The following is a 16402-nucleotide window of genomic DNA, read 5'->3' as shown; positions in this document are numbered from 1 at the left end:
CCACACATGCACCCACAGCTCCGCCCTTCGACGTCTGACGTGCTGGCTTCTCCCACGATATGATTAGTTCGTATCGACACCTCCGATAGTTACCCCAAAGGCTCTCGAGCCCCCTTCCACGACTATGGCAGCCGACGAACAACCCGCGAACGAAAGCCCCTCAAACCCAGAACTAGACATCAAGAAGCTACACGCCCTTCCTTCCGAGCAGCAAGACCTATACCTACTTACTTTCACGTCGGACCTTGCACGTCATGTCGCCTCACTCGACGCGGACGGCGCTTCGGCTCATCAGATATACATCAAGAAGGAGATATTCCAGATCATCAACCTAGCCTCCCCCGCGCCCACACGACTGATCCGAAACAACTTGGGGCGAGCAATCGCCGGTATATTTGAAAAAGGAGATCGGAAACTACTCTTTGAGTCCATAAATGAGTGTGTTGGCATAATCAATGCTGCCGGCAAGAGCGAGAAGGATGTCAGGACAAAGCACGCGGCCACCCATTGCTTGGGTGCCATATTCGAGGCGGCTGGAGATAGTGCAATCGGGCTGTCGCCATTTGCAGCAAAATCTCTTTTAGGCCTCGTCAAGTTCGCTCAAAACTATACTGGACTTAGAGCGGCGATTTTCAAGGCGGTGGGAAAGGTGTTCAAAGGAGTCAGCCCATCAGCGGATGAAGTCATTGCACGAGACGCATGCAAGCAGGCTCGTAATGCGTGTAGCGACAAGTCTTACCTCGTACAGACAAGCGCATGCTACTGTCTGGAGCAATTGATCCGACACACCACCTTCTTCGACAACTCCAATGACTTCGATAAGTTACAGAGTGTCGCATGGAAGACTATCGATAGCGCGTCATCATCTGTCAGACACGCAGTAGCTTCAGTTGTAAGCGCTGCGATAGTCAAGAACTATTCGGAGAATGCGCCGGTCGACCTCCCTGTTCTGATTAGATCAAAGACAATGAAGAAGAAGAACAAAAAGGACGACGATGGCGATGAAGATACCATGGAGCGACCTGATTCTCCCGCGCTCAAAAAGTCAGCTACTCAGCTCTCTTTTACCATCACATCCCTCTTGAGACTCCTTTCAATGCAATATTGCCGGCCTGCAGCTGGAAATCGCGCGAGAGCTGGGATCGCGGTCTGTTATATGAAAACATTAAGAGGATTAGGCGAGCAAGTCGTCGAGACCAAGTACCCGGAGATCGCACGAAGCTTGTTCGTTGATGTTCTCAGCAACCACGTCGTGTATCAGAACCGCTACCGCCTCCTGAGCACGAGAAAATATGTAGCAGTCATTCTCGAAACGGTCATTGGCCGCGATATGCTGGGAGAGTCCGGGCAGCTTAGTGCTGCAAAGTTCTTGGTCAATGAGATCTTGAAAGACTACCCACAAGCCCTCAAAGAGCGACCAGAGCCATCAAAGCAAACCTTGATTGGAGCTCTCAGTACGCTTTCGTCACTGTTTAATAGTCTAGGGTCGGCCACCAATGTTATCGCCGACTCGTGTCGAGATGCCCTACTTCAAGTCCTCCAGCATCCCAGTTATACGGTTCAAGTCACGGCATCTACTTGTCTTCGCGCGTTTGTCCTCGCCTGCCCACTTCAACTTCTTCCTGCCGTCACGATATGTATGAACAGTGTCAATCGAGAGCTCGGCCTTCTTGCTGGCCCGAGACAGTCGCCTCGAAAGTGTGTCGGTTTAGCTAATGGTCTCTCCGCTGTGCTGAGCACATCAACATCTCAGCCACTCCACGGATCCGTCGATGTGAATTCAAGAGTTCTCTCACAGGCCACATCGCTGTTGAAGTCGGCTAGCAACTCCGATCTGAGGATCTCATCTACGCAAATACAAGTTGCGTGGATATTAATAGGAGGTCTCATGACCCTTGGTCCCAATTTCGTCAAGATCCACCTTTCACAACTACTCTTGTTATGGAAGAATGCGCTACCCAAGCCGTTGAATAAGGACAATATGGTGCAAAGAAACTTCTTAGAGCTCAGCTTTCTAGCACACGTACGAGAGTGTGCCCTCGGCTCCATCTTGACGTTCTTGGTATTCAACAGCAGGTTACTCACACTGGATGTGACAAAACGTCTGGCTGCGATGCTCCAAAACACCACCATGTTCTTGAACACATTGCCTGCCAAGAAAATAACAGACGACATCTCTCAACGACTGTCGCCTGCATTGCAACTACATGATTTCGACTTGATGGTCCGAAGAAGAGTGCTTCAATGTTACACAAAGCTCGTGGAGCTTAGCCCAGCAAGCAGCAATGAGGTCTTGCTACAAACGAATCTGCTTCCCTTCGCTATTGCGTCTTTTGCGGAACCGGACAACTATACCACGAGTTCCTTCAGCACGACTATCGCTAGCGCTGCTGGCACCTTCGAGAGCATATGGGAGGTCGCAGACAATCACGGTTTTGGCGTTACTGGGCTTGTCAGAGGCTTTGATATTAAGCCATTGCCAGGAGAGCATGAAACCGAGTCTCGGCACCATTGGCTCACTCGACATGGGCCTGAAGATATCATCGATCGTACCGTATGTAGGAGACTAACACTGTGATCATCCCAATACTAACATGCGACAGCTGCTTTCGCCAATTTGTGGTGCTCGAGAACATGACTCGATATCTTTGTACATCCGTCCATCAAACGACGCAACTGAGCTTCCAGATCCCCCAGCTACCGAAGTCGTGAACGCCGCATTACAGCTGTTCGCAATATGTTTACCATTGCAAACCCCTAGAATACAAGAAAGCATCCTAGAGCAGATGACATCATTCCTCTCGGCAAGTAGTCTTCAGCGAGACATCAACAGAAAAACCGCGATGATGGTGAACATTGCATACGCGATACTATCGACACTAAAAGTAGCTGTAAAGGAGACGCGTTCTGCTTCTGGAAGTCTGAAAGGGCCGGCGGTGGAGAAGGTCATGCAAGATCTACTACACGTAAGCGAATACTTATATCTACTATCCGCATACTGACACATGTAGTTGTTTATCATTCTTCCTGACCCCTACGTTCGAAACCTCGCTGGAGAAGCCTTGGGTCGGCTTTGCAACAGCTCTGGAAATTCTCTCACTACCAACGAGGTGAATTATCTAGTTGATCAAATCGTCGCAAATCGTGAACCCAACGCTCGATCAGGCTATGCCGTTGCGCTCGGCTGCATCCACTCCCAACTTGGTGGTATGGCCGCTGGCTTTCATCTCAAAAACATTCTCGGGATATTGATGTCTCTCGGCAACGATCCGCATCCCGTCGTCCACTTTTGGGCGATCGACAGTTTGTCCCGAGTGGCTGATTCCGCTGGATTGTCATTCTCCAGCTATGTCACCAGCACACTCGGTATGCTAGCTCAGTTGTACGCTGCTGATACGCATAACGACGAATCTGCCTCTCTTGCATCGTCAAACATAGAAATCGACGTACCCACTCCAGCTGTCATTGCTCGATGCATCGATAGTACGATCAATGTCCTCGGCCCGGATCTTCAGGATGTAGCTAAGGCACGAGATCTGATACTGACGCTTGTTGGGTTATTCCAAGGGGAGGCTGATGAGTTGGTAGTCATCGAAGGTTTACGGTGCCAGGAACACATATCGTTATACGTGCCGGGTCATATGGACTTCTCGGCGTATGTCAAGCATCTACAGCGATCTGTAGAAAGTAGCTCAACACAGATTCGAGACATGGCTATCGATGGTCTACACAACCTCATGCGGCGAAACACCGAAGAGGTCATACGCTCTGCCGATCTAGGCTTGGAAGATCAACTTTGGCATGTACTCGACCGAGACTCTGAGCATGAGGTTGTCCGAAACATTATCCGCAACTGGCTGCATCAGACCGGGTTGTCAGACACAGCGACATGGGTGCAGCGGTGCCATTCAGTCCTCACGAAGACAAAGAAAGTCGACGCTCAAGATTTAGCTGAAACGAAGCCAAAAGCAGGAGCGACAGACTTGCAAGACGAAGAGGTTGCAGGCTTCGCAGCTGCGTCGAACGCCCCTGGAGCAGAGTCTGGAGACGCCAGACAAACCAGCCAAGAACTTCTCAAGTGGCAGGTACGCACTTTTGGCATGGACTGCTTGAGCGAGCTGGTCGCAATGGTCGGCAAGGAGGCCACATTTCGAGCAGAGTCGCCTTGTGTGATGGCATTGCAGCAGAGAGTTGCTGATGTTGTTCGTATCGCATTCTCTGCATCTACTGCTGGTGTTGTTCAGCTACGGATAAGAGGATTGAAGATCATCGATCAAGTGCTGAAGGTATAATATACGCACGTATTAGTTTAGATCGGCACTGACTCATTCACGTAGCTCTTCGGGAAGACTCCAGACCCCGACTTTGCAGAAGTTACACTGCTCGAACAATACCAAGCTCAGATCGGATCAGCGCTCACCCCAGCATTTGCTGCAGACTCTTCTCCAGAGCTTGCAGCTGAGGCTGTTAACGTCTGTGCTACATTCATTGCCACGGGCATCGTTACAGATGTAGATCGGATGGGTCGTATTCTCAAGCTCCTCGTCACTGCGCTTGAGAACTTCTCCAGTATGTTTGAATATGCAGAGCGGGCCTTACAACATGCTAACATACTACAGGTGAAACAGAGACCGCTGCTATTGGTGATCTCAAAGGGCTCAGCTCAAATGCACAGGTCATGGTCAAGATGGCAGTCTTCTCGGCCTGGGCGGAATTGCAGATCGCTAGTACTGAGCAGACCTATTTAGTGGATGTGCTTAAACCACATATTGCCAAGCTCACGCCCCTGTGGCTCGCATCCTTGCGAGAATATGCTCGTTTGAGATTCGAGCCTGACATCTCTTCGTCAATGGGAGGATCAGCCTCTCTATCTGGTAGCTTGGATACAATATACGCAGCGCTAAACCGCGAGACTCTGCTCAAGGTATGGTGGCCCTTTCTTTGTGGGGTGCTAGCTGACAATGGTAGTTCTACCAAGAATCCTGGCTCAATCTTGTAGATGCCATCGCCAGCCTGATCGACGAGGATAGCGAGTTTGTATTTGATGCTTTGGACGGAAAGACTGAGTTCGATGAATCAACGCCTAACGGGAAGGCTGACCACATCAATTATCGCGATGAGCCAGTCGCCTTCTTTTTCGTGCTCTTCGGCCTCGCCTTTGAAGCACTGGCAGGTCGTCCAGGCGATCTGCAGGCCTCAAAAGAACAAATACTGGAGATTCTGCAAGCTCTGAAGAAGATATTACGGCCTTCAGTATCCGGACATGCTATCTACCAAGAAGTCGTGTTCTCCGAGACGATGGACATGCTCGATCGTTTGGTGCTCACTGAGGGGCTGACTGTACAGACGGTCATTGTTGAAATTACGAGAAATCTGTGCCTTGGGCATCCATCTGCAAGGAGAGAGCAGCGGTAAGATTTACCAAGACAAATCGAGGCGTGTCAACTGACTCTCAACAGCACTTCTTCCGCAGACGAAAATCTCTCGGATGACATTGATCAGCTCTTCGAATTGACAAAGATTATGGTGCTGGTGTTGTCAGGCTTGGTGCCTGGTCTGGAAGACAGCAATACCAAAGGTATGTGTTTTTACTCTCGCACTCAGACTAAATTGACAAAGTCCAGCCCGCCACGAAATGAACGAGGAAGCTGTTGCTCTCCTGACAACAGCGTTATCCGCACTCGTCGATGCTGCCCAAGTCTTCCCATCGATCATCAAAGCCGACTTGCACGCTTGCATTCTACACATTTTTGCCACTATCTTGGGCACCGGAACCTGTCAAGCAACAGTCGTGCCGAAGGCCTTGCCAATCTTCAAACGTTTCGTTACAAGCCTCGCACCAGATGCTGAAGCCACCGATGACACTAGCAAACAACTCCGCGCCACACTGACGCGGTTCCTTGCCATCCTCAAACACGCACAGCACCGCGAATTTGATGCTGCGCTCGTGTGTGAGAAGAACACCATTTTGGCGACTACGATCTTGTTAAGTTCTGCCGCGAGTTCGTTCTCACCGAGCGACCCGCTCATGAAGCGCTTTGTTGACGATTTGTTCGATTGTCTTGGGAACAGAATGACATCAAAGGTAGCAGCAGGCTGTTGTCGCTCACTGCTACTTCTACCAAAGAAGGGGGCGCTGGAGATGAGTCTTGCAAAGATGATGCTACCCCAGATTCTCACTTCACTTGCGAATCCATCGGATGTTGAAGGCTTAGAGGAGTCAAGGACGACGCTCGCATCAACGTTGGTTGCATTTATTTCGACATTGCCGAAGCCGGAGCAACGGCAGATTGCAGCCAAGGTCATCATCCCCGCTCTCTTGTCCCGGGCAGAGAAAGAGCCCAAGGCAACCGCTGAGACGGCAACGCGGCTACTTGAAGTTGCAGGCGCAGACCAGATAGCGTTCAGAAGCGTAGTCGCAGGCCTAAGCGCTGATCAAAGGACTTTTATGGAGAGTGTGCTGAAGAGTGGGCAAGGGCCGGCGAGGAGGGAAGTCAGTAGAGATGATGATGGGCAACCGAAGATTGCCCTAAAGATGGATTTCGGGGCATGAGCGGATGCGGTCAAAGGGGGTCGTTGGTAGAAGGGAGTAAGAAAGGAGAGTGAGTTGGCTGATAGTTGCATATACCCTTATCTGAAGTTGTTTATATATTGCATTCTATTGCGGTGATCATCATGAACGAAACCAGAGGATATACACCTAGGTGCAGAAGTCTAATATAGCTTAGCAAGTTATTAAAGTCTCGCGCTCACTATGTTACGATGGCCTTCAGTAAGTCCTCGGTGCTTATATTTGTCTTCTCAATACGTGAATCTGTTTAGGTACTCGCAAATTTGACGGTCCGCAGTGAAAGTCGGAGATGAAGATTTCACCAGGGTCAACCCCCGACGACTAGCAGTGAATACCCGCGACAGTCAGAACAGTTTTCATCCCTCATACACTCTCCCTCTACATCAAATCTCGCTCTACCACAACCCACAAATGTTCGACTTAAACACTTCAACCTTCTTCTTCATTGGCGGCGTCGCTGGCATCTTCGTTATATACAGCTATTTCATCCGCCGCAAACCACTTCCTCCCAAACAACCCGAAGAGTTTGCGACACATCATCAGCGGGGCTTATCGTCTGACTTTCCGCCGGGAATGCAGTTTGATAAAGTGGAGGGGGGGTGGGCGAAGGAGGGGATGGAAGGCCCGTTTTTGAGGTCATAGCCTGGGCTTACTGTACACGGATTGACAAGAGTAGGAGTCTTTCGTTGGGTCGTGCTCTTTATACAATTTTGTGAGGGTAGCGAAGAATTGTCCATGATACACCAAATAGTTCATGTTGAGGTCTTTCTGGGTGGATGCATTTGGTCCTAACTTGCTTTCACCGTGGTTGACTATTGTTGGGCTCGGAACATGCAACCTATCCTAGAAGATGTAATCACAAGCATCTCCACACTCAAAGTACTTTCACAGGACCAGCAATAGCTCAACTAGGGCACAGGCGCTTTGCAACTCCTCTTGCTTTCACTTTGATTTTCTGTTGTCTGAGACTAAATGAGAGCCGAGCGAAACAAACAAATAGCCTCGTTCGCCGCACACGCTGTTTCACTCGGGCATTTTGTCAGTGCGCGCCTTTCCCCAGCAATATAAAGTTGCTCTTTGTTCCTTCTTGGTTTGCCTTCTACTACCTAGAGCTCCGACATACCCATACTCAACCTCTTCATCCTAGCCAACTTTCTCCGCTCAACTTATCCTGAACACCTCCATCATGTTCTCTCTAATTCCATGGCTCATGCCGCGATATCGCCAGCCCGTATGGCTTGATGTCATCATCAACAACTTCCTCAACTCGGTCACTGGGTATCTAACCCGGCTGTTACGTGACACGCCGCTCGAGTACTGGCTGCTAGATTCTCAGGGCCAATTCGGCACGCTATTCGTGAGCGTCATCCTAGTAGCTCTGATCTGGCTGATTTCTTTGGAATACTCGGCCCAAGCTGAGAATCCTGTCGCATCTTCAGTCTCTACTGAAGCCACCCATGACAATGTCCATGGGCCTGGGGAGATCCAAGAGCAGCCCGCGCCAGTTACGCTCCCATCTGACGACATCGCTCGTACACCATCACCAGTCAGGGCCTCAATCATGAGAAGTTTCGCCCGGCCAGACCACCGACCTACGAACGCGCACCTTGAAATCTCGCCCTTCCGCACCGCGCGACCTCTAGGCGATCCAGATCGCACAGGGCGCATCACAACTCCAGGATACCAGACGCCCTTTGGCAAACCTACTCACTCTCAAGATTTCTCTAGTCTGGCGGAGAAGGCGCCTGTGAGCTACAAGACACTGAAGGAAAACGGCATGTTACACCCAGACGGCACGCCGACGAAGAAGTGGACTGTGTCGAGGCGGATGACCGACTCTCGGGGCATTAGAGGAGAGGATTCGAGGAAGGAGGTGGTAGCGTGGTGGGTGAATGATTCTGGGCGGCGGGGTGGACGTGCGAGATTGAGGCAGGATTTGGACGAGGAGGAGGATGGGGTAGCTGCAAGGCTCTAAGGGTTTCCGAGGATGAATGGAATGAATACACATCCGTCCATTATGACGAGAAGATAGTAGCTGTGTATGGCGGTGAGAGGCTCCATAAAGCTGCAAAATTATGTGAGATTGTCTCAAATAATCGAATCTCTCTAGGGTATACTAACCACCAATACCTCAAACTCGATACTGCTCTTCTCTTCTCTTCTCTCAAACATGCCTCTCCAAGAATTCCAGTGCAGGTACAACATACTTTTCAAAAAGCGGATCAGTGGCCTGGATCTGAAGGTCAAACGCATGTCCAATTTCCTCGCCGATAACCAACTCCGTCTCAACGCCCACCTCCTTGAGCGCTTCATGCGCACGCACAGTCAGTTCGTAGCTCACAAAAACATCTGATCTACCGTGCAGAAAGTACGTCGGCGGAAATCCCTGCTTGAACTGCTTCGTCGCGTCCACGCGCTCGTAGTCACCCTCTGGAACGATCGAAGAGATGGATGTCCCATTCTTGACCTGCTGGATATACCACGCACACCTTGGATCAGAAAGCGTGGGCTTTCCGTCAGTGAACATTGGCAGCGACGTGATAGCTGGGGGGCCGTCATATATCTTCGAGATGAACTCAGGAGGCTGATCCGGCACCTGGGCAAACTTGGGCAACGGCCTGGTCCAACTAGGGTCATCGAGGATTTTGCAACCGTAGAAGTCGACGATTGCGCGTGGAGGCTTGGAACATAGTCCCGTGGTGAGAGCGAGGAGGCCGCCTGCAGAGTGGCCCATTGCTACGATTCTCGTCTCGTCGACTTGGATACTCTTGGCCTCCTGGAGTAAGGCCGGAAGCTCCTCTTGACACCATCGCAAGACGTCCTTCGCATCTTGGACTGGCCCGTCGAGGAGCGAGACCTGGGGGCATAGGCGATACTCGGGTGTTACTACCACAAAGCCGCGTGCAACTAAGTGAGCGATTTGGTTTTTTGGCGTCAAGTCTGCTGATCCTAGGACGAAGCCTCCAACGTGGAAGATGAGCGCTTGCACATGTTAGTAAAGTGGTGATTTGGTGAAGTAATAGCAGCTTACCTATGGGATGAGAGCCTTTGCCATGTGCCGCGTCGGGATAGTAGACGTGCGCCGGTATGGCTCCTGCTGACGGGTCGTCTTTCCATGTGAATGTGATGCTTGAGAGCTGCGTCGTGGGTGCTGTCGGTTCTGCCATTGCTACTCAAGTCAGGTTGGTATGTTGAGTCTAGAAAGTAAGTTGTTTAGAGTGCTGAGGAGGATGCTGTTGATATGCCTGAAGCCAGAGCACACGCAGGCTATTTAACATGCGCTCCATCTTACCTACCCCTTCTCTTCACCACACGTCACAGCACGCATCCAGTAGAGCATCGGTGAACCGAAAGTACCGATGGTTCAAAAGAATGCCCGCCTAACAAGCTAGACAACCAGTGCCTGGCCCTATTTACGCCTCGAAGGCACCGACACAGGGTGTTTTGTGGAGAAGTCGAACGGACATAAGCATATGGTCCGTGCATTGTGCATGATCGGGGGCAGATCATCCCGTCGGGCCCGAGACAAGCTTTTGACAAGCATGACAAGCAAGACGCAGTTAAGTGGGTATACAATAAATTGTTAGCCCAATTAAGACACAGGTGCGGACTAGAGCCTATGCAACTCACGACTCGTTGCTAAATCTCTACCATTTACTTCTAGCCGTTCTTCCTCACATCTCCGAACAATCCTTTGTCGACATGGCTTCACTTATTAACCTCCAACTCTGCGGCACTACTGCATCATCAAATGGCAAACCTCGTTCGCCTGGCAGTTAAAATACATTCAGTGGGCAAATTATTTCTACAGGTAGTATTTCAAATATGGACAATATCTTCCCCAAGTCGTTAAAATGGTAATATTCGAATAACTAGGCAACTAGATAGATAAAATAGCGTTGGAAGGCGATCTAACTGTATTTTCAGGATAGTGACAAGTCATTATAGAATTATGAAGATACTAGGTTATACTAACGAACAGATAAACACAACGTGCAGAAGGTATTCCAGCTATACTATGACAAGACGACAAGCCTTTTACAATCTTGCGAGTGCATCCAGGCCATACTAATAGACAGAGGAAGGTGTATAGATGTCACGATCAGTGGTCACCGGGACATGTATCAATAAAACGAAATCTCGTGATTTATGAGACGAAATTAAACTACGTCCCCATAAGAGCTATTCGACGGGTATCTTCCGTCTACCAATGACTCCGACAGCAAAAGGCTGCATTGCGTCTTGTAACACTGTAGAATCTCGAGGTATGGCCGGGCACCATTATAGTGCATAGTGCCACCCATGACAACAGAGAAAAATGTGCAGCACCATGTTCCACCGCATGAAATGACATGCTCTACAGACCTTGTAATCATCTCAGTCGTCATTCATCTACTCCATACCCACGTTCACAACTACCCCATAAGCCAAGGCGAACTACTCATCCAGCCTGACCTCGACTTCCACGATCCTCCTGCGCTCTCTCACTGCCACTCTCTTGCTCAAGTGCTCTTCAGTCTCTTCGTCGTCATCAGTCTCCTCAGCCTCAGTCTCCGCAACCACGTCAGCGATCTTCTGCGCAACAGACCCGGTCTTGGGGTTGCCCTTGCGCACCAGCCGCTTCACCATGCGGTTACTCCACCAATCGACCATGCCAATGTACAGGACCTCGAGGGAAGCATAGGGCCGCATGACGGGGCCGATGCGCGTGTACGTGTCGAGTCCAGAGTACGTGACGAGCAGGCGGCGGATGCGATTGATGAACCGCAGGGGCAGCAAGCTGCTGAGCTCGCGGAGGCGGAAAGTCTCCGCCGTGTTGCAGGCAGCTGTGAACCGCGAGCTGAGGAACATGATGTCGCGGTCGAAGTTGAAGTAGCATGCTGTAGTTCGCTCTTTGCCGGTAAAGTAGATAATCTCTCCACCCTCGTTCGCAATGCTGAGCTTCCGTGACTCACGGCAGGCATGGAACAAGGCGGGAAGAGGAGGGATGTACCGGACATTGGGCGTGTAGTCGATCTCGTTGTAGCCGTGGAGCTCGAGGAAGCGGGTTCGGGGCTCGGGCATAGCGAGAGACCAGATGCGCTTGCGAAGTGTGGCATTGAGACGACGGAAAGGTTGAAAGGTTTCGAGATCATAGCCGGTGGTGTACAGCAGGTCATTGATGTAACTGGTGTCTGTGGAAGAGGGAGGCGTGCTGTCAATGTCCATCGTCGAGCCCTGTGAGCTGGTGAAGCTTTGCGCGGGAGAGCAGGTGGTCATAGTCGCGTCAAATTCGGAGTTGATGCACGCCATTGTTGCGGTTGAATCATCAATTCAGTGATTATATCAAAGGGGGCAAACGATGTTACCCCAAGTGTATGTTACGGGACGCGACGTGAGGAGGTGAGGCTGCCACGGTGACTCGTAGTCAGGGAGTCTAGGCACCCATTGTGAACGGGGAATGTGGCAGTTGCCATCCTTCACTTTCACCTTGAATATCCACGGGCGTGAAAGTCAGCTTGCTTGTTAACTAAACAGCGTCTCGAAAGGATGTACTACGGAGTCGGATAAGTCGTCGAAAGGCAGGAGTAAATCTGAACTGGCGCCGGCAGCTTCGATAGAGCCAGTCAACTGCCCCTGCGCTGACTGCCTATTCATCTTGTCAACCGCTACGACACGCAGCTTCGTGTCTTCAAAGGTCGAGCCGTGCATATCCGCAATGAAAGCGTTTAGTGAATTTAGGGTCCGAAATGCCACCCACCAGTATTTGACTCGACCTCTTGCAAGACACGAGTTTTGAGAGTTAAACCCCACTCCAGTGAGCCCTTGATATTTCCTATAGTGTTTGGCGAGACCGTTGGGTGTTTGCAGAGGAAGCTTGTCGCCGTCAGCAGCGCTAATGCGAGCGGTGAAGTTGTGATGTCTTTTCTGACGTTTGTCGGCATGGAGAGGGGGAAGAGAGTCATAAACTGAGACACCTGCTTCCCGCGTAACTTCTTGGAGCGGAATGTTGCTTAGCAAACCAGAGAGGACGGCCAGCGTTTTCACGGCATCATTAGCGGCGCGGTGACGCTGGTGCGTCGAGCGCCATCCGCTAATCCTCATAGCTTTCAATGTATTGTATAAGCCATACTGATCAGGAGGGGTGCCATTGCTGGACGCAGTATCCATGCGTTGGTTTGATACAAGGTCTTGTACGTCAACCCATTCCGTGAACATAGTTGCCAGTGCCGGGAAGTCGTCCGCCATCCACTTCAGCTCGGCTACAAAGCTGAAGCCAACAAGTATGCGCCTACCCTCGTATTGCAGGAGGAATCTCTGGAGTCGGGGACCGGCTTCATCGTCGCTTACGTCTGTCATGGTACCGACAGCAGGACCATGTTTTCTTTCACGGACTCGGATGGTGAACGCTTCGATATCATTTTGTTCGTAAAATTGATTCAAGTGAGGGATGAAGTCAGGCCCTTTTCCGTTCGCGCAGAAGACTGCAACGCCAATCTCGCTAATTCCTTCGCAGAGGACCCTGCGGCCGTTGAAGTGCTGAGTGATGCCCTCCGTGTCTAAAGCAACAAGGATCGATCCATGGAGGTTTTCTTGGAGAGTGCCTAGATCCTCAATCTTTGAGTTCAATAAAGAAGCAATGTGCTCCATGTCGAATGGATATCAGTATTACTGATTATAACACCTCAATTCGGATATATCCACGGAAGTGAGCTATCATGGAGCGCAACGGACGATTGAGCAGAGCGTGGATGGAACAAGGTAGATGCATATAATAATAGTCTATAGGGAGCATATCTCATATATGTTTCCTTGGATGTATAGTGAGCCAATAATCGCTTGCTTTTCAGAAAAGCGGTGGATCTCAACCCTGGCCCGGTGGTTCAGTTCCAGTGGTTCAGATTACAAGACCACCTCTACGATTTGACTGCAGCTCTAGCGAGCTTTAAACCCTCTTCTTCTCGCAACCATGGATCAGAGCAATCGATAGTGGAAGCAGCCACGTGTGTCGACTACTCATCTTCCGCCTCGGATTTCCAGAACACCCACGCAATGACGGCGAGGAGTTTCAGAGCAGCTGCCGTCCACAAAGCGCCGGCCAGTCCTACGGAGCTGTGCGCAAACAAGCCACCGATACAGGCACCGAGAAGCAACAATACCGGAGCAGCAATCCTCCTGTTTCGCTCCACATTGGATAGGGCGAATAGCTTTGGGTCTGAGAACAGGTCACAGTAATTACTCGTGAGAACGACGCTGGTCAGGCCATTGTACTTCAATGCGCGCGAGGTAACAGCCTGTCCACTCGACTGGAAAGCAACCGCAGCAAGGGGCACCAGAACGGGCCAGTGCAGCTCATTCGAAGAGTCGTTGTCAAAGGTGACAATGGAAGCAGCCAAGACGATGAGGAGCAGCTGGAACGCGTAGGATGCGATAAGCACCCATCTTTTAGCAGGCGAGAAGTAGCGGTGGAAGCGCGCGAAGAAGAAGGAGCCCAGGCAAAAGGACGTTATCGACGTCAGCGCCTTGACCCAGCGAATGCCCTCGTGGGGGGCGATGAGACCCAAGCCAAGATATACCGTGTTTCCTAAGCCTGTGTAAGCATCTTTAAGAGGCTGAGCCATGGCTTAGTACTCACCCGTCTGCATGCTCACGAAGGAGCCCCATATGAAGACAGCCGAGCTATCCAGCAAGCCAGTAATAATGTAGCAGAAGAGCAGGACCAAGTCCGCCCAATTCTTAGTAACATCTGCCGCAAAGTGCTTCCGCAGGCGCTGGACTGCTGCCGATGAGTCCGAATTCTTGCCGGGCTGTCGGCCGAGGAGCGGGCTTTCCTCGTCTGGAGCTCGCTGTGTGGCGTCTGTGCGTGGTGTACGAGTGCTCATGTTTGCAGGAAAAAGGTTTATCGAATGCTGGGGTGTAAGGCGGGGAGTGGCCGGTAGTTAAGAGGATTAAAGCGGGGTGCAGAAGACGCCAATCTACCTGTCACAGCGATCGTCAGGCACATGGGCTCAAGCATCGGTTCAAGCTTTTGCTGACGGCGGCAAGCGCAGGATACTTGCGGGCGTCGCCATGTCTACCTTCCCGATGCAAACATGCATGAAACGCATACCTGCTTTTGTGAATCTCTGTGCGTTGGAAAAGTGTCAGGCCGGCCGTGTTGCTGGTAAGTCGTGGTTAGCGGCCAGCCAAGCGATGAATGTAAGAGACGCTAGTTGTGTCGTCATCGGGATTCGGCAACATGACTGCGAAACGTCAAAAGGCGCGTCTTTGCCGGCTGGATAGCTTCAAAACTTGCGATACTTTCACGCTATAGTAACTTTAGCCCAATTGATTATTATTATTAGCAAGCATGCATTTCCCGTCCCTGGTGGTCGCCCTTGGCGTCTGCGGTGTCCTGGCAGCGCCTCTGGAACCACAACAGCCACTAGCTGAGAATGCGCGCCACCACGCAGGACCGCATAAAGTTACAAACCCATATAAACCAGGCTACGAAGATCCGTACGACAGGAAGGTGGATTCGCAGGCCGACAAGCTGCAGCCATTGCCATACGTGAGTATCCCATCACTTGAACTATGACTCAGGCACGAATCTCTACAAATCCTAACTTGCATCAGCGAAACGGCGACGGCACAGATGTCCTGGGTCCGCGCAACAGAGAACGAGAACGCCAAAATCCTGATCTAGTCCGCCCACCCAGTACCGACCATGGCGCCATTCCCAACATGCGCTGGTCCTTCGCCGACTCCCATATCCGCATTGAAGAAGGCGGCTGGACACGTGAGACGACCATCCGTGAGCTTGGCACCAGCAAGGAGCTAGCCGGTGTCAACATGCGTCTCGACGAAGGCGTTATTCGTGAGCTCCACTGGCACAAGGAAGCCGAGTGGGCCTATGTCCTCGAAGGCAAGGTCCGAATCACCGCGCTTGACACCGAGGGAGGCAGCTTCGTCGACGACCTCGAGAAGGGCGATTTGTGGTACTTCCCATCTGGCCACCCTCACTCGCTGCAAGGACTGAGCCCCAATGGTACCGAGTTCCTCCTCATCTTCGATGACGGCAACTTCTCCGAGGACTCGACGTTCCTCTTGACTGACTGGGTCCGTCTCACGCCCAAGTCAGTCCTGGGTGAGAACTTCCGACTTGCACCAGAGGTCTTCAAGGCTATCCCCGAGAAGGAGAAGTACATCTTCCAAGGCTCGAACCCAGACACAATCGACAAGGAAGTCCCAAGCGGTAGCAAGGGCTACAAGAAGTCCAAGCTGCAGTTCACCCACAAGATGCTTGCCCAGGAGCCGCTCAACACCACTGGTGGCCAAGTCCGCATCGCAGACTCGACCAACTTCCCCATCTCCAAGACGGTCGCTGCTGCGCATTTGAGCATCCAACCTGGCGCAATTCGGGAAATGCACTGGCATCGTAAGCAATACACCCAATCCCATCCCTTATCAAACGTCTTAACTAACACCCTCCCCAGCCAACGCCGACGAGTGGTCTTTCTACATCAAAGGCCGCGCCCGCGTAACCATCTTTGCCGCAAAAGGAACAGCGCGCACCTTTGACTTTCAAGCCGGCGACGTGGGCATCGTGCCGCGCAACATGGGCCACTTTATTGAGAACCTGTCCGACGACGAGGACGTCGAGGTCCTGGAGATCTTCCGCGCCGACCAGTTCCAGGACTTCTCGCTGTTCCAGTGGCTCGGTGAGACGCCGCAGAGACTGGTCAGGGAGCACTTGTTCGCGAATAGCCCGAAGGAGGGAGAGGCGTTCGAAAAGGCCATCAAGGATGCCGAGAGGGATCCTATCAGGGATGTTGAATTTGAAAAGGACGAGGACAAGGAGGAGCTGTAGAT

The 16402-nt window shown here is 51.4% G+C and overlaps 8 protein-coding genes across 8 annotated transcripts; 4 read left to right on the top strand and 4 right to left on the bottom strand.

Moving 5' to 3' along the window:
• Nucleotides 1-18: 18 nt before the first annotated feature.
• On the top strand, nucleotides 19-6749 carry K460DRAFT_416267 (HEAT repeat protein-like protein). Its single transcript, XM_040937788.1, has 8 exons — nucleotides 19-2554; nucleotides 2604-2966; nucleotides 3012-4286; nucleotides 4338-4569; nucleotides 4620-4924; nucleotides 4969-5411; nucleotides 5460-5578; nucleotides 5625-6749. Exons 1-8 carry the CDS (start codon nucleotides 125-127, stop codon nucleotides 6551-6553), a joined length of 6096 nt encoding a protein of 2031 aa, XP_040787473.1. The 5' UTR covers nucleotides 19-124; the 3' UTR covers nucleotides 6554-6749.
• A 13-nt stretch (nucleotides 6750-6762) lies between these two features.
• Nucleotides 6763-7213, top strand: K460DRAFT_405187 (uncharacterized protein; the record flags this gene model as incomplete). The annotated part of the gene is made up of 2 exons (XM_040936815.1): nucleotides 6763-6772; nucleotides 6849-7213. 2 exons carry the CDS (start codon nucleotides 6763-6765, stop codon nucleotides 7211-7213), a joined length of 375 nt encoding a protein of 124 aa, XP_040787472.1.
• Nucleotides 7214-7757: 544 nt separating this feature from the next.
• Nucleotides 7758-8546, top strand: K460DRAFT_405186 (uncharacterized protein; the record flags this gene model as incomplete). The annotated part of the gene is made up of 1 exon (XM_040936814.1): nucleotides 7758-8546. One exon carries the CDS (start codon nucleotides 7758-7760, stop codon nucleotides 8544-8546), a length of 789 nt encoding a protein of 262 aa, XP_040787471.1.
• Nucleotides 8547-8735: 189 nt separating this feature from the next.
• On the bottom strand, nucleotides 8736-9738 carry K460DRAFT_405185 (alpha beta-hydrolase; the record flags this gene model as incomplete). Its single annotated transcript, XM_040936813.1, has 2 exons — nucleotides 8736-9553; nucleotides 9603-9738. The coding sequence occupies 2 exons, from the start codon at nucleotides 9736-9738 to the stop codon at nucleotides 8736-8738; spliced, it is 954 nt and encodes a 317-aa protein (XP_040787470.1).
• Nucleotides 9739-10963: 1225 nt separating this feature from the next.
• Nucleotides 10964-11458, bottom strand: K460DRAFT_365852 (uncharacterized protein). The gene has a single exon (XM_040933258.1). The coding sequence runs from the start codon at nucleotides 11420-11422 to the stop codon at nucleotides 11009-11011; it is 414 nt and encodes a 137-aa protein (XP_040787469.1). The 5' UTR covers nucleotides 11423-11458; the 3' UTR covers nucleotides 10964-11008.
• A 618-nt stretch (nucleotides 11459-12076) lies between these two features.
• On the bottom strand, nucleotides 12077-13260 carry K460DRAFT_416264 (uncharacterized protein; the record flags this gene model as incomplete). The annotated part of the gene is made up of 1 exon (XM_040937787.1): nucleotides 12077-13260. Exon 1 carries the CDS (start codon nucleotides 13199-13201, stop codon nucleotides 12077-12079), a length of 1125 nt encoding a protein of 374 aa, XP_040787468.1. The 5' UTR covers nucleotides 13202-13260.
• Nucleotides 13261-13300: 40 nt separating this feature from the next.
• Nucleotides 13301-14480, bottom strand: K460DRAFT_416263 (uncharacterized protein). The gene is made up of 2 exons (XM_040937786.1): nucleotides 14187-14480; nucleotides 13301-14135 (listed from the first exon to the last, which is right to left on the bottom strand). Exons 1-2 carry the CDS (start codon nucleotides 14431-14433, stop codon nucleotides 13564-13566), a joined length of 819 nt encoding a protein of 272 aa, XP_040787467.1. The 5' UTR covers nucleotides 14434-14480; the 3' UTR covers nucleotides 13301-13563.
• A 420-nt stretch (nucleotides 14481-14900) lies between these two features.
• Nucleotides 14901-16400, top strand: K460DRAFT_405181 (oxalate decarboxylase oxdD; the record flags this gene model as incomplete). Its single annotated transcript, XM_040936812.1, has 3 exons — nucleotides 14901-15101; nucleotides 15167-15968; nucleotides 16027-16400. 3 exons carry the CDS (start codon nucleotides 14901-14903, stop codon nucleotides 16398-16400), a joined length of 1377 nt encoding a protein of 458 aa, XP_040787466.1.
• Nucleotides 16401-16402: the final 2 nt, after the last annotated feature.

The sequence above is a fragment of the Cucurbitaria berberidis genome, assembly GCF_010015615.1.
Source record: "Cucurbitaria berberidis CBS 394.84 unplaced genomic scaffold K460scaffold_3, whole genome shotgun sequence".
Lineage (NCBI taxonomy): Eukaryota > Fungi > Ascomycota > Dothideomycetes > Pleosporales > Cucurbitariaceae > Cucurbitaria > Cucurbitaria berberidis.
This window is presented reverse-complemented; position numbering and strand designations above follow the sequence as displayed.

Bases quoted from the DNA above. Each gene is read 5' to 3' on its own strand.
- K460DRAFT_416267 (XM_040937788.1), top strand. From the start codon at position 125: ATGGCAGCCGACGAACAACCCGCGAACGAAAGCCCCTCAAACCCAGAA. The intron at 4,287-4,337 runs GTATAATATACG...TCATTCACGTAG, and splicing joins TCATCGATCAAGTGCTGAAG to CTCTTCGGGAAGACTCCAGA. The intron at 5,412-5,459 runs GTAAGATTTACC...GACTCTCAACAG, and splicing joins TCTGCAAGGAGAGAGCAGCG to CACTTCTTCCGCAGACGAAA.
- K460DRAFT_416263 (XM_040937786.1), bottom strand. From the start codon at position 14,433: ATGAGCACTCGTACACCACGCACAGACGCCACACAGCGAGCTCCAGAC. The intron at 14,136-14,186 runs GTGAGTACTAAG...ACACAGGCTTAG, and splicing joins CTTCGTGAGCATGCAGACGG to GAAACACGGTATATCTTGGC.
- K460DRAFT_365852 (XM_040933258.1), bottom strand. From the start codon at position 11,422: ATGTTCCTCAGCTCGCGGTTCACAGCTGCCTGCAACACGGCGGAGACT.